At 47.3% G+C, this 16,393-nt stretch overlaps 1 protein-coding gene across 2 annotated transcripts in view; it reads left to right on the forward strand.

Moving 5' to 3' along the window:
* Window positions 1–16,393, forward strand: part of LMO2 (LIM domain only 2) — a 34,506-nt gene that overhangs the window by 8,086 nt on the left and 10,027 nt on the right. Inside the window, exons 2-4 of one of the 2 annotated variants that reach the window (XM_025356298.1) lie at window positions 2,906–2,969; window positions 15,009–15,285; window positions 15,409–15,634. In XM_025356298.1, the coding sequence (XP_025212083.1) occupies window positions 15,279–15,285; window positions 15,409–15,634 (233 nt within the window). In that variant the 5' untranslated portion in view covers window positions 2,906–2,969; window positions 15,009–15,278. Of the gene's footprint in view, window positions 1–2,905; window positions 2,970–14,544; window positions 14,643–15,008; window positions 15,286–15,408; window positions 15,635–16,393 lie in introns of those variants that run through there. The other variant, XM_025356299.1, reaches the window with a different exon arrangement.

Here is a 16,393-nt window from a genome sequence, read left to right on the forward strand (position 1 = left end):
TGTCATTTGGCCAAACAATTAACACCCACTGGGGCAGAAACCATCAGGGCACCCCCGCCCCTCACCACCCACTCAGCCCCACTCACCTCTGCAGCACCTGGTAATCACATGCAAGAAAACTCACCCTTGCTCTTTCTGATTGACTACCCCCAGCCTGATCCCCACCAGAGCAGATCACTTAAAATTAATCTCCCCCCATACCTCCTCTGGGCATTATTCAACAGGTGGGCTCCTGTCCTATATCTACCTAGGTCCCCAGCACCAGGCTCTCTCTCTTCCCCAGAGGTCAGGGAGCCCTCTTCTCAGTGGGGCCCTCAACCAGGGGCTCCCCTCGCTGCCTATGCCTGTATAAGTAATAAACCTTTGAATTGCCTGTGGTCACTGGGTCAGGTGTGGTGCATTTTGGCATCCAATGCCTTCAAATGGGAGTGAACAGCAGATCTGGTTCCTTTCACTGAAATATTGTTATGGGCCAATTCTGCAGCCAGTTGACTTCATTACTACCTGTGAACTGCACCTCCAGCTCCTCCAACTGACCCCATACGCAGACCCTTACTTGGGCTGTTTCCCACCAGACACACCTGCTCTGCTTAAGAAAACCATTATTGAAATCACTGGCTGTTAATTCCTACTCCGTCCTTAGTAGCTCTGTGATCTGGAGCAAGTTCTGTAGCCTTTCTGTGACTCAGTTTCATCACCCATAACATTATGATTACAATACTTACTTCATTAGGGTGTTGCAAGGGCCTAAAAAAAGCACTCTATGTAAAGCTCATAGTACAAGCCTGAAAACAAAGAAAGTTTCCAGATAATTGCTCATCAAGGGGCAACTCAATTTTCTGCTTCCTCCAGAAAGCCTTCCATGCTGATGTCCACTGTGATTGCTCCCTAATCCAATCTGATTGCAGTTTTGGTCAGCACCTCACTGTTGACCGTGGATGTCTTCTCCATTACAAACGTGTTCATTTTGACTTCCAAGTAAGAGATAAAGGTCTTGGAAAGAAGTGATTGTATTTTACCTGGCTCTCCTACTGACTTGCTGTGTCATCTTCCTCTTATTTTGGGGGGACTGAGTTTCTTTCTCTCGGATGGCAAATACATGGCATATGTGCCAACATTTTCCCACGCTGAAATCTCAGGACACACACCAGTGTTCTGCTCTTCTCTCCAGAACCTGGGTCCAGACTCACAATTCTTCCTAACACAATACTTTGGACAGTGTCTACTAACTTATCTATTAAATATGTACTGAGTACTTCCTAGGTACCATCCCTGTTAGTCAGTTGCTAGATATTAAAACTTTGGACATCTTGTATCTGCACTTATGGAACTCATCCCTTAGTGGAGAAGAAAGACAATATGCAAATACACAAATAAGAAAATATCAAGTAGTGACAAATATAATGATGAAAATTAAACAGCGGTGTGTTAGTGCCCAGGAGGAGGCTATTTTTCAGATCAGGGAAAGGCCTTCTGAGGTTTCTCCCTTGATCTGGGAGATTGGGTATGGGCCTAAGAATATGTATTCCTAACATGCAAACGTAGGAAATTTGGGAAACACTGGCATAGTGGATGAGATGAGGGCATAGAGTCAGAAGACCTAGGTCTAAATTCCATCTCCTACATTTATGCAGCTGTATGACACTGGGAAAGTTGTTGAAACTTCTCTCTCAGTTTCCTCCTCTGTAAAATTGGAATAATACTACTGATCTCAGGAGGTTTTTTTTTTCTTTTTGAGACGGAGTCTCGCTCTGTCGCCCAGGCTGGAGTGCAGTGGCCGGATCTCAGCTCACTGCAAGCTCAGAATGGCTCCTGGGTTCACGCCATTCTCCTGCCTCAGCCTCCCAAGTAGCTGGGACTACAGGTGCCCACCACCTCGCCCGGCTAGTTTTTTGTATTTTTTAGTAGAGACAGGGTTTCACCGTGTTAGCCAGGATGGTCTCGATCTCCTGACCTCGTGATCCACCCGTCTCGGCCTCCCAAAGTGCTGGGATTACAGGCTTGAGCCACCGCGCCCGGCCAGGAGGTTTTTTTTTTTTTAATCAGAATTGAATAAGATCAAGTATTTAAAATGTCTGGCACATAATAAGTGCTCAATAAAAGGTAGGTATTATTTGCAGCAATTAGGTCTATCTATTTATAACCGTAATGTTTTGTTTGAATCACTCAAGAGACAAATCCAATAAATGCCACAGGTAATACGGTATCTGTATGTTGGCTTTTGCCTCATGAAGCTCTTCGTCTTGAAAAATACTCAAGACATGCCTGTGAGCAAGAATGCCCAAGTCTAAGGAATAAGGGTCACGCAGTTCTCTAGTTTAGGCATGTTTCAGATTTGGAGGGGCTTTGGCCTCATTTCCTCTCCTATCAAATGGGCACCAGGCTACCTGCCCTTTTTCACTCGTGGGGGATTTCTGAGACTCAAAGGGATAAGAGATTTGCAAAGCATGAGACACAAACAGTCGCAGACACAGACGAACACTCGCTTTCTCAAACCGGCAGGCGCGTGCAATGGCAAGGCCACCTGACACACCAGTCCTGTTCATTTGGAAAAGGGACGACTCCTTTGCTTTCACAAGCTGGGCTGGTACATGAAGAATAAGAAAAAAAAAAGAAGTCGGCAGGAAGCAGCCTCTTCAACCAGCAAAGAAACCGTTAGAATCCATCCCTGAGCCCTGATGCCAAAGTTCCGCCTGCCCCACCCGTCACACTATCAAGGACACCCGCCTGCTATCAGAAAGCCCTGGGGGTCTTTTTCCCTAGTTTATCAAGGACCTGTGGAAACATTTCTCTAACTGAAGATAAGAATTCTTTTTTTTTTTTTTTTTTTTCTCTCTCTCTCTCTCTCTTTCTCCTTTCTACTTTTAGCTGTCTAAACCAGAGGGCTCCTCTCATTTTCTTTCAGTAACAACTGCTCTGAAAAGAAGGTATTTTTCAACCTGGACTTGAAGTAACTAGTGGAGAGGCAGGTAAGGTGGGTTTAATTAATTCATTTGTTCATTCCTTCATTCCTTCCATTATTGTATGCTTACTGCATGCCAGAGACTGAGCTAAGAAGGCTCTTGGATGGGCAGAATGAGCTTGCAGTCTTTGGGGAAGCGAGACTGCACTTAACAATTACAAAATGTGGAATTGTAAATTGTGATCTGAACTTGGAGTGAGAGCATACATATTTAAGCTGAAAGACAGTATGTATAATAATTTTTTAGATTTGGCTCTTGCCCTCCAAGTGGACGTTTTCAGGGTTAAAAAGATGCCTCAGGGCCCAGATGACTCGCTACCATTCCGTGCCAGCCCCGTCTCCTATCCCAAGTCACAACTGCTTGACCCTTGTGAAGGTGAGAATGGAGATGACTTATTGGAGTGATAGAGAGGCTAGCATAAACCTGCCAAGACCTCGTTCAAGATTCGGTTCATTTTGCAAAAGTTGCCAGATAAAAGATATTTCCAGATGGAGGGCCACGCAGGAAATACAAATGGAATATTTGTTAATAGCTCTTCCTTTGTGAGATATGACCCAAGGCGGCCTTCTGCAATGTGATGGGAAGCACTGTAGCTTGAAAGCGTGAGAGGAGTCAGCAGGCCCACGGCGGTCTCGATGTCTTTGGAAAGGGGCTCTGGCCTGAGCAGGCATTAAAGATGCTCTGTTTATCCCAGACGCCGCCTTTTCCACCACCGCCACCCCAAATGGAGCTGGGACCTGCTACACTCTAAGTATTGGATTCTCAGAGAGGAGGGCAGTATATCTAGAAGAATGTTGAGTTCCTTAATGCTGTGGCTTTGCATAATAACCACCTGCACTCTTTTTTCCTGTCCTTGGAGCCAAATGGGCTTCTGTAAAGAAGTCTAGCCAGAAGTCAGGGATGAGTGCTATTCGAAAAGGCCTAAGTGGGCCGGGATTGCCATTGAGTGCACTGAAGAATGTGTTGGAGCTCATGAGACTGGCTTCCCCCTAACACTCGGTTGTCGAATGGGTCCACAGATGAACTGAGAGGATCATGAGCTCCCTGGAACCATATGTAAAATTCTGCATGCAGGAGCAGAGCTGCGCCTAGGGAATGGTCTTTAACTTTTGTCAGATTTTTTTGGGGAGGTGTGGGGGTTAAATACACATATCATAAAATTTAACATTTAACCACTCCCAAGGGTACAGTTCAGTGGCATTAAGCACATAAATATTGTTGGGTGACCATCACCACTATCTAGCTCTAGAACTTTTTAATCTTTTCCAACTGAAATGTCTTGCCCATTAAACAATAACTGTCCCCTCCCCCGAGCTTCTGGCAGCCACCATTCAACTTTTTGTCTCTATGACTTTGTTTACTCTAAGAACTTCACAAAAGTAGAATCATATAGTCTTTGTCCTCTCAGGACTGGCTTATATCACGTAATGTCTTCAAGTTTCATTCATGTTGTAGCTTATGTCAGAATTTCCTTTCTCTTTTTTTTTTTTTTTTTTGAGACGGAGTCTTGCTTTGTTGCCCAGGCTGGAGTGCAGTGGCCGGATCTCGGCTCACTGCAAGCTCCGCCTCCCGGGTTCACGCCATTCTCCTGCCTCAGCCTCCCGAGTAGCTGGGACTACAGGCGCCGGCCACCACGCCCGGCTAATTTTTTGTATTTTTAGTAGAGACGGGGTTTCACCGTGTTAGCCAGGATGGTCTCGATCTCCTGACCTCGTGATCCACCCGCCTCGGCCTCCCAAAGTGCTGGGATTACAGGCGTGAGCCACCGCACCTGGCCTCCTTTCTCTTTAAGGTGGAATCGTGTGTGTGTGTGTGTGTGTATACATATATATCACATATATACACACAGATATATGTGTATATATATAATAGTATGTATATATCACTTTAAAAAATCCATCTGTTGATAGACACTTTGTTGCTTCCACTTTTTGGCTATTGTGAGTAATATTGCTGTGAATATGGGTGTACAAATATTTGTTTGAGTTGCTGTTTTCAATTCTTTTGGGTGTATGTCCAGAATGGAACTGCTAGATCATACAGTAATTCTGTTTTTACTTTTTTTGAGGAATCGCCATACTGTTTTCAATAATGGCTGCACCATTTTACATCCCCACCAGGATACACAAGTGCTCCAAACCCTCTAGATCCTCACCAGTGCTTGTTAACACTTGTGCATTAGCCATCCTAATGGGTGCGGAGTAGTATCTCATTATGGTTTTGATTTGCATCTCTAATAATTAGTGATGTAGAACATCTTTTCATGAACTTGTGGGCCATTTGTATGTCTTCTTTGCAGAAACGGATATTCAAATTCTTTGCCCATTTTGAAACTGGATTGTTTAAATCCAGACAGAGCCTGTCTCGCTCTGTCAACCAGGCTGGAGGCGTGATCTTGGCTCTATCGCCCAGGCAGTGGCACGATCTCAGCTCACTGCAACATCTGTCTTCCTTCCTGAGCTTAAGCGATTCTCCTGCCTCAGCCTCCTGAGTAGCTGCGATTATAGGCACACACCATCACGCCTGGCTACTTTTTTTATTTAAGTAGAGACGGGGTTTTCACCATGTTGGCCAAGCTGGTCTTGAACTCCTGACCTCAGGTGATCCACCCACCTCAGCCTCCCAAAGTGCTGGGATTATAGGCGTGAGCCACAGTGCCCGGCCTGTGTGTTCTAGATCTTAATCTCTTATCAGATATATGACTTATATATTCTTCCATTCTGTGGGGGTTGCCCTTTCACTCTGTTGATGGTGTCTTTTGATGCACCAAAGTTTTAAATTTTGATGTAGTCCAATTTACCTATTTCTAATTTTGTTGCCTGTGCCTTTAGTGTCATATCCAAGAAATCTTGCTAAATCCAATGTCATAAAGCTGTTCCCCTAGGTTGTCTTTAAGAATGTTACAGTTTTAGTTACCAGGTTTTTAAAAGGTTTGTGATAATGCATGCTCTGTCTTCAATAATGATTCTGGGGAGGACTTCCTCACCAAAGCAACAACACTCAGGGCTTTGTAAATATCAGTGTGAATCTAGGAACTGGGCAATTGATGACATGAATGTGATATTTGAAGGCTTCAATTCAAAAGGAGTGATTAAGTATCTCCATATTTCTATCAGTATCCTGGGAGCTAGTGAAGATGAAAACCATGGTCTCTCTTCTCCAGGGACTTAAGGCAAGATGTTGCAGGCACACACGTGAAATTATTGCATTGCAAGGCAGAATCTAATGAGGCACCTAGCTAGGCACTAGGACCAAGGACTATAAGAACTCAGAAAGGGATCACCACCATGAGCTTCAGGGGACAGAGAAACCTTCAGGGTAAAGATGTAGCTTGATCTGGGTCCACATTGGACAAGATTTGGAGAAGCAGAGAAGACTGGAAAGGATTTTATACTAACTGCAATAATCTTTGCCATGTACTGAGCACCTACTATGTTCTAAGCACTGTGCTCTGCCCACTGCATACATTATCTCAATGACTACTCCTAACCCTACATTTATCATTGTCTATTTGATCATTGCAAGCACTGAAGCTCAGAGATTTTCCTAAGATGACCCAGATAGTAAGTTGTAAAGCAGAGACTTGAAGCCAGGTTTATTTATCTCAAAGCCTCTACTCTTAATCACTCTACTATTGTAGTACCAAAGCTTTAGAACAGGGAGAAAGCAGACATCCCCAACAGAGAGAAAAGAATAACACAGTGCACATAAATGGCAGAGGCAGGATATTTAAGATCAGAGAGGAGAACAAGCTAGATGGGAAGGTTCAGGGTCCAGGACTGTGGGATATAAAGTTGGATCAATGGAGTGAGCAGGATTACAGGGTGCCTTTAATGGAAGCATGGGAAATGTGGTCTTGACCTGCTAGAATGACAGAATCACACATAGAATTTCAGCTCTAACCTTCCAGTCTGCCTCTTTTCTCTATAAAATGAGAAAATTGAGGTCTCAAGAGGTTAAGCAACTTGTGGATGGTCATAGACGATAGGGAACCATTGCAAATTCTTGAGCATGGTATTGACGGGGAAGAAAACAGTATTCCAGATCAGTTAGTGTGGCAGTAAAACACATGATGGGTGACTGAAGGGAAGCAGCAAAAACTAGCAGAAAAAAACAAGCAGCTCTTTCTCTGTTTTTTGCCAAAGGATACCTCCCTCAACAATGGGTGTTTCTAGGGAGCATCATAGACGAGATTCCAGCTCTACTCTTTCTTGCTGAGGTTTGTCGCTTAAGCATCTGGAGACAGGTTGGGCACGGTGGCTCACACCTGTAATCCTAGCACTTTGGGAGGCCAAGGCGGGTAGATCACCTGAGGTCAGGAGTTCAAGACCAGCCTGACCAATATGGTGAAATCCTGTCTACTAAAAATACAAAAATTAGCCAGGAGTGGTGGTGTGCACCTATAGTCCCAGCTACTCAGGAGGCTGAGACAGGAGAATCACTTGAACCCGGGAGGCAGAGGTTGCAGTGAGCCGAGATCGCGCCACTGCACTCCAGTCTGGGTAACAGAGCGTAACACCGTCTCAAAAGAAAAAAAAAAAGAATCGGGAGACAGCTTGTAGGGGCAAGTGCCATCAGAAAGGTCAGAATCACCTTCCCCTGCCAGGCTCAGCGCCCTTTGATGGCCCAAATGCCAGAAAACACAGCTTCCCCAGCAGCGGCCTGTCCCCATCCTCCCCACTTCCTCCAATAGAAATCCTGTCTGGGGTGCAATGTCTCAGATCAGTGACACGTGACTCTGAAGAGCCAATGGCCAGGAATGGCTTCCAGCACCTTCTTTATGTTGCCTTCCTGAATGTGAGCCTCGGCCAGGCCTCTGTGAACCTAACTCACCTGTCCCGTGGAGGCCAACATACTGGGAGAGGTAAGACAAGACACTCTGTTCCCCAGGCAAGAATGTTGACCCCACCTTGCTTGAACTAAGCCCTTGTAGGGCAGAACTCCAGTTATCCATCTATGTCTATCCAAGAAAGCCCTGCCCTGGTTGACTATTGTCCTCTGAGGTTCTCTTTGCTTAATTAATTCTAATAATAGCTGCCATCCGTTGAGCACTTATTCCATGTTGATCACTGGGCTCAGCATTTGGCATGCATGATCTCATTTTATTCCTACAACCCGTAATGAAGATATTATTATCCTTGTTTTGCACATGATGAGACTGAGGTTCAGGACTGTTTAATTTGCCTAAAACCACATACTTAAAGGAGCCAAGACTCAAACACAAGGCTTTCTCTCTCCAAAGCCTTTGCTTTTACTCATATGATTGACTGCATTCTACACTTCAGTCCTTGGAGAGGGTAGAGGTTCTGCAGTGGAGAGTCAGGCTTCAAAGAGTGGCCTTGTGGCTTCTAGACACCACCGTTTCTCTGTTCCTGGGAGCCAAAAGCCTGATCTCTTTCCCAAACCAAACTCTTGGGCCCAAATACAAATGGTATCTGGACCCTTATTCTTCTCCCAGTAATGATGCTCAAGAAAAACAAAGGACCTTGAAGTTCCTTCTCCACTTTCACCCAGGGGGCATCATGCAGGCATGCTTTGGCCAAGCGGAATGGTGCTGCCATTTGTACAGTCATTCTTTTAATGAATATTTATTGAGGGCCAGCCACAGTTAGGCACATTCTAGGTGCTGAAGACACAACTGAGAACAAGTCAGAAAGAATTTCTACCCTCACAGAGTTTACATTCTAGCTGGGAGGAAAGGCCAAAACAAAACACACACCAAAACCCTGCACATACATCTGTAGTAAAGAGCAGGCAGTGGTAATGCTAGGAAGAAAAACAAAGCAGGATAACAGGGATGGAGAGTGAGGAGAAACAGGATCTTATAAAGCCCCTCTGAGGATGAAATATTGAACAGAGACCTGAATGAAGTACATGGGAGCCATGGGGTGATCCAGGGGAAGAGCATTGCAAGCAGAGAGAAGGGCAAGTGCAAAAGTCTTACAGTAGGAGTAAGCTTGGTCTGTTTTAAGGACTAGGAAGAAGGCCAGTGTGGTTCAAGCAGACAGAGTGAAGGGGCATGCTGGAGAAAAGGACAGGGCGGGCAGTAGAAGCCAGATAATAGGGCCTTCCAGGCCACAGTGAGTTTAGATCTCAAATATGCTGTGCCGGGGACCCAGGCACTGTGGTGTGTCACTCAGGTGTGGTACCTCTGCATAGCTACAGAAAGGAGAGAGACTGTATAAACAAAGAGCATAAAGACAGCTCAGTGAGTCAGCTCACCTGGCTCTGACTCCCACCTTGAACTTGAAGCAGCAAATGAAGTCCAGGGTTTGGTACCCAAGAGAGAAGGTGGGGACAGTCTGACGATTGCCTGAGGCGGAAGAAGGAACTGTTGACCCTGTATGTCTCATTTACCTTGTCCATCAAAGGGTTTGAATTATCAATAGGTGCTCAAACATTTTTTTGAGACAGAGTTTCGCTCTTGTCACCCAGGCTGGAGTGCAATGGTGCGATCTCAGTTCACTGCAACCTCTGCCTCCCGGGTTCAAGCGATTCTCCTGCCACAGCCTCCCGAATAGCTGGGAATACAGGTGCTGGCCACTTTGCCTAGTTAGTTTTTGTATTTTTAGTAGAGATAGCGTTTCATCATGTTGGCCAGGCTGGTCTTGAACTCCTGACCGCAGGTGATCCACCCGCCTCAGCCTCCGAAAGTGCCAGGATTATAGGCGTGAGCCACCGTGCCCGGCTGCCCAAACATTTTACAATTAGAATCTCTTTTTATAAGCAAAATTTTCCATATAAGCTGACAGTGTGCCACTTTCCTCTGTGATCTGCTTCATTTCACAGATTCCTTAGAACAGCTCCATGAGACAGGTACTCTGAATACTCCCACTTTACTGATGGGGAAGCTCAAATGCAGAGAGGTTGGGCAACACGCCCAAGGTCAATGAACGCAGAACTGCTGCAGTGGGAGCGGGGTGGGTGACACCCACTAGGGAGGCACTTTCAAACTCCTACTGCACAAGGAGCAAGCTAGAAAATCCCATTTCTCAGGCCCCTTCCACTAGGACACACTATGAGCTTAACACTGCTAAGAACTCACTGAGAAATGGTGACATTTGGGGGCGGCTCCTTCAGTGCTTTGTTTGGCTTCTTTTTAAAATTATAAATGGTGGTTTGAAAGTTGTTGGAAGGGGGAAAATCAGATGAAGAATCAGGGATGTGGCTGAAGCAGTCAGTGTAGCAGAGAAGCAATGCAGCTGTCAGCAGCCTACCCAGGCCCCCAAATGGGCACAGCCCTGCATTTCTGGCCTGAGGCCTGCCAAGGTCTTAGGTGAACTTCAGCGCTTTCTACAGCACCCCAGTCTCAGCACTCTTTGGCGGATGTCCTGATTGGCTGGGAGACTGTTGCTTCCTGATACAGTGGTGATTACTTCTGAAAGATGGGGTAATACCAACAGCTATCATTTCTGACCATTTACTGTGCAGCATCACTGTGCAAAGCATTTTTATACATATCCTATTGAATCCTCTCAAAACTCCTGTGAGGCAAGCAGGCACCCCAGTGGCCTCATCCTAGTTCTGGCCCTGGTGACATTATGATTGCCCCCATCCTCCACTTGACAGGTACAGAAACTGAGGTTCAGGGAGGTGAAGTAAATTCCCCCAGATCACACAGCTAGCAAACAGCTGAGCTTCTACGCTCATCGTAAGACTCAGTTGAAATGGATTTTTTAAAAGATGTATTTTGGGCTCTTCACTATACAGAAAACCGAATTTGCCTATCACTAAGGTTACTAATAGGCCTAACATCTGTGAAAACTTATCTATCAGCTGGTCCTGAAATGTTCTGAAATGAGTCTGAGTGCAAGATGCCTGTGACAACTGAATAGTTTAAAAAATTATCCATGGGAGCTGAACCCCTATTAAGACAGATCTTTATTTTTGTTCCTGAATGCCACATTTAGAAACAAAATGTCATATTTTAATATAGGAATGTCACAAGTGACAAAGCATATGTTGCAACTTGGCTTCTAATGGTTGTAAAAAAAAAAAAAAGAGAGGTAAATTATCATAATGTTGGGATCTTCTCAATTATATTTGCATTTTCATTTCTACCAGAAGTCCATTTTAACAAAGGAATGTAACCTTAGTCACTTGAATCTGCTCTTCCCTAGAAAACAATTGTAAATGTAATAAGCGAAAAGAATAGAAAATGCCCACAGGGGGAAAAAAATGATCCATCTGGGGTCAGAGCCATGATGTAGATTGATTCATTCTTCTAGCATTCTTATTCAGGAAGGAAAACTTGAACATTTTCTAGACTTTAGAATATTGAAGATTTGCAAGGAGTTGGGGGAAAGGGAAAAGGAATGAAATTTCAGTCCCACTGGCAGGGATCAAATAGAGATTTCCTCAACTTTTAAAGAACCGTTTTACATGTCCCAATCACCTCACAGTTCCTGAGTCTCTCTTCTGCATAAGGCATGTACTAGTTGTTATGGGAGGATACAATAAGGTCATGATTGCTTTAAAATTATTCATAATAAAAACACATTTTGAGACTTGATACTAACTGTTAAACTTAAATTTGAGCAATTTAATTACCCGTTGAATAGGAATGAAATCCCACCGGCAGGCAGTTATTTCTTACAACCACTGTGTGTGAAATTGAAATCTTAAGATACCATTTCAAATATTCACCTTCTCTAAGGAAGTTCTCCCCAAAGAGTTGTGCAAGATAAGAAACTGACCCAAAGTCATATGCAGTAATCTCTTTTTCTTTACACTCTCAGGTCAAAGTAGAAGCATATTATTAAAAAGAAACTTTATGCCCTGAAGTTGGCTGTTCCGAGGTTACCTCTTGGAACCCAAGGATATATTTATTTTAACAACTGACTTAAGCCCCATGCAGAACTGTAACAAGGAAAGTAATAATTTATCAGATTAAATAAAAACAAGGAGATGTGGCCAGGCACGGTGGCTCACGCCTGGAATCCCAGCACTTTGGGAGGCCGAGGCAGGTAGATCGCCTTAGGTCAGGAGTTTGAGACCAGCCTGGCCAACATGGCGAAACCCCATCTCCACTAGAAATACAAAAAATTAGCTGGGCGTGGTGGTGGGCACCTGTAATCCCAGCTACTTGGGAGGCTGAGGCAGGGAGAATTGCTTGAACCCAGGAGGCGGAAGTTGCAGTGAGCTGAGATTGCACCATTGCACTCCAGCCTGGGCATCAGAGAGAGACTCCATCTCAAAAAACAAACAAACAACACCCAAGCAGATGCAAACAGGTCATTTAGTCACGACTATAATGAACACGAAAATGGAAAACGCTTACATGTTTTATTTAGAAGAAGGGGGTGAGGTGAAGGGATCCTGTTTCCTGCTTTTACAACACAGGAAATAGTTTCCAAATTTGGGTGGGCAATTCTTATTTTAAACCCCCATTTCACCTTTAAATTTAATGTCAAGCTCTTTTAAAATTATCTTCATGATGCCCTTTGCCATAACATAGCAGCTGCCATTTATGAGTGCTTACTATATACCAGTTGCTTTTCATGCAAACAACCTCATATCTGTTATTACCCCCATGCCATTACAAATCTATGTGCCACCCTTTTGTGCACTACTCATATAATCCCCGCAATAACTTAGGCAATAGGAACTGTCATCTCCATTTTACAGATGAGGATACTGGGAGTTTATTTTATTTGTTTGTTTATCTGTTTATTTATTTTGAGACAGAGTCTCGCTGTGTCACCCAGGCTGGAGTGCAGTGGCAGTCTTGGCTCACTGCAACCTTCGCCTCCCGGAGTTCAAGCAATTCTCCTGTCTCAGCCTCCCGAGTAGCTGGGGTTACAGGCATGTCCCACCACACCCGGCTAATTTTTGTATGTTTAGTAGAGATGGGGTTTCGCCATGTTGGGCAGGCCAGTCACGAACTCCTGACCTCAAGTGATCCGCTCACCTTGGCCTCTCAAAGTGCTGGGATTCCAGGTGTGAGTCACTGAGCCTGGCCAGGATACTGGGAGTTTAAATTCCTGCTGTGAGCCCAGGTTCACACAGGTGGTCAAGGGTGGGCTAGAATCCAGGTAGCCTGACTCCAGAGCTACTACCGCATACTGCCTCCTCAGATTAAATAATTTTCCTAGGCCATGCTAGCTGATACGTTTTAAGAGTCTAAATCAAACCCAGGCAGTTGGGTTCCAAAATTCCAGCATTTAACCACCACATTGACTGGTTAAAGTAGGTAAACTGTTCATCACAACCTATATGTTTATTTTCATTTCTGTTAGAAATGGAAGTAGTGTGGTAGTGTGGTAGGTTACATATTTATCACATAGTTTAGGCTTGCCTAAAATTCTAAGAATTTTCTTTTTTAGATTAAAAACAAGGGTCTATTGGGAAAAAAAAAAAACTTTTTTTTTTTTTTTTTTGAGGCAGGGTCGCACTCTGTTCCCCAGACTGGAGGGCAGTGGTGCGATCATGGCTCACTGCAGCCTCAACGTCCTGGGCTCAAGCAATCCTCCCACCTCCGCCTCCTGAGTAGCTGGGATTTCAGGGAAGCACCACCACGCCCAGCTAATTATTTTTCTTTTTTGTAGGAATGGGGGCTCACTGTGTTGCTCAGGCTAGCCTGGGCCTCCCAGAGTGCTGGGATTACAGGCATGAGCCACCGAGCACAGCCGAAAAAAAGTCTTTTTGTATACTGAAGGCTCCACTTGGACAAAAATTTGCTCTTAAGGCTTTCTTTGAGATACACACACACACACACACACACACACACACACACACACACAGCTTTTGATTATACCCATGAGGGACCCAAGCCTTGGGACACAGGGACCAGAAAATGACAAAAGCATGCAGGCAGTAGTAAACTATGGTTATACTTGTAACAAGTCATGAAGCTTTGGCTCTGAACAGGGAAAATGAAGCACTCAGGGATTCACTTCTGACTTCAACTACCATCTTTCAGGGTGAGCTCATCCAGGCCCATGTGCCATCTTGAAAATGGGAACAAAAATGTATGCCTGTGATCCAGACTGATCATATAAAACTATGGATCCTGAAAGTACGTTCCCTCTTTGCAAGCCTTAGTGACTGGCATCACGCACAAATAGGCCTTTGGGTTTCTGAACGCAGATATTTTCAAGGACCTCTGAGGCCCAGGAGAGACAAACGTTTTCTCCATGGAAGGGCAGACTATTGGCCTCCCCTCTCTTACCCTCTGTGTTCCTACCTCTTTCTAGAAGGAGGCTGAGGGGGGAAGCCTGAACCCCCAAATCAAGTCCGCCTTCTTTCTCTGTGCCTGACCCAGGGCAAAATAATCTCCCTAATACTGTTCTGGATCACTGGAAAAACACTTTCTCTGGTCGGGGTACTACTGGCACTTTACATGGGGGGCAGTTTAACCGCAGGAGTCCGCTCTCTGAAAGGTGCTGAGGGAGGGGATTCCGACACCAGCCGACTGAGAGGAGCCCTGGCCCCACGAAGTCCCTCCCAGCCACCCTCCCTCTGGGATTAGCTGCCCTGACTCTGCTCAGGCGTCCCCAGCCCGTGCAGTCCCGGCTCGCGCACCCCCATCGCCTCTGCAGAGCGCGGCCGCAGCCTGGAGCCCGCAGCCGGTAGCCCGCAGAGCCGCGCTGTCCGGGGCATCCCGGTGCTCGGCGTCCGTGGACCTGGGATCTCGAACCTGGGACGGGCTCAAAATCCACTCGGAACACTTGCATTTCTGTAGGTGCTTATTTCACATTCTTGTTTTTTCTTGCTTGCTCGAGCTGTTCGTGGGTTACTTTCTGCCTTAGTTAAACCAAAAGGGAAAGGCTGAAGGGGGGAAGCCCTGAAGAATTATTTAGTGGCTGCCCAGCCTCCTCTCCAGGGAGAGGTGTTAGCTGAGCGGATCTCCCCGTCCCCGACACTGGCCCCTTTAAGAAGCCAAGTCAGTCCTGATGCTGCTGTTTGTATTGCTAATCCCCAGGAGCCCCGTTTAAAAAAAAAAAAAAAAAAAAAAAAAAGAAGAAGAAAAAAGGGGAGGTGGGGGAACCGGGCAGCTGTCTCTTTAAATGTGATTTCCTTCTATTGTATTTGAATCGTGATCAGGAAAAAGGAAATGAAACCAGAGACAGAGGGAAGCTGAGCGAAAATAGACCTTCCCGAGAGAGGAGGAAGCCCGGGGAGAGACGCACAGTCCTCTCCCCGCCCCCAGGCCGCCGCCCCCGTTCTGCCCTCCGCTGCGAGCAGCGCCCGCTACCCGGGCCGAAGGTGCGAGGGGCTCGGGGCGGCCGGGCGGGCGCGCACCATCCCCGCGGGCGGCGCGGAGCCGGCGACAGCGCGCGAGAGGGACCGGGCGGCGGAGGCGGCGGGACCGGGATGGAAGGTTAAGTCCTGAGCAGCAGCAGCAGCTGCAGCCGCCCGGGGCCAGGCTGCGCGCCCCGGCCCCCGCCTCGGCCGCGGCGCGCCCGCAGCCCGGTGATTCGCTCTCTCTCTTTGGCATTTGAAGGGAGCGCGGTGACTGTCCTTGAGCGCGGAGGGGCGAGCTCGCCGCCGGAGCGCCGGAGCAAGCGGAGGCGCAGGAGCGGCGGCGGCGGCGCCCGAGCACCCGAGGGGGTCCGAGCCCCGGCAGCCGGCCAGCCCCGCGCCACAAAGGGAGCGCCCCTGCCGCCCGGCACGCCGCCTCCCTCCCCAATGTCCTCGGCCATCGAAAGGAAGAGCCTGGACCCTTCAGAGTAAGTGCGGCGCCCCTGCCCCTGCCACCCCCGGTGTCCACGGCCTCGCGTCCTGGAGCGGCTGGGGGACCCGGGCGGCCCTCGAGGGGACTCCAGGTGCGCACCTGCGGCGTGCTCTTGGCCCCCTGTGCGGAGCGCTAGGCTCCCTCTTCCTCCCGGGTGACTTCGAGGGCGCTGGGAGAGGGACTGGGCGGTGGGCGGCAGGGAGAGGGGTCGGCTCGGCGCCTCTGCGGGCCACTCCAGGCTATCAGGACGCTGCCTAAAGCCACCGCGGGCCAGAAAGTTTGCACGGGAGCAGGCACAAGGGGAGCCTGGAGGCGTGCAGGTGCAGTCCGGAGAGCGTTCCGTGCTTGACTCGGCTCCCTTCTCACCTCTCCTTCTCGGCCCTTTCTCTTTGTCCATTTGGTCTTGGAAAGGGGAACATTCCAAGTGGAGGCCTCCGGGGTCCCCAGCGGCCGCCTTCCCGGTCCGCAGGTGGAGCCGCTGCCAGCCGCGCGGGTAACGGGCGGGTGAGGGGTCCGACCGTCCACCTCGGAGCTGGCTCTGGGCCTCCGGGGATTTCTAGAGCAGCGAAATCCGGAGTAAATCTGAGTACGTGTAGCCCTCCTCGGGGTCCACCGATGGGGGCCTGTGAACCTCGAAAGTTAATGCACCATTTTGTGTACAGGTGAATTCTTCTAGGGAGCAGAGTCTCGTAGTTTTTAGCATAGTCTCAAAAGGGTTTGGGGTCAGGGAACCAGAGCTCTAATGAGCATTGAC

This window comes from Theropithecus gelada, chromosome 14 (assembly GCF_003255815.1).
Source record: "Theropithecus gelada isolate Dixy chromosome 14, Tgel_1.0, whole genome shotgun sequence".
Lineage (NCBI taxonomy): Eukaryota > Metazoa > Chordata > Mammalia > Primates > Cercopithecidae > Theropithecus > Theropithecus gelada.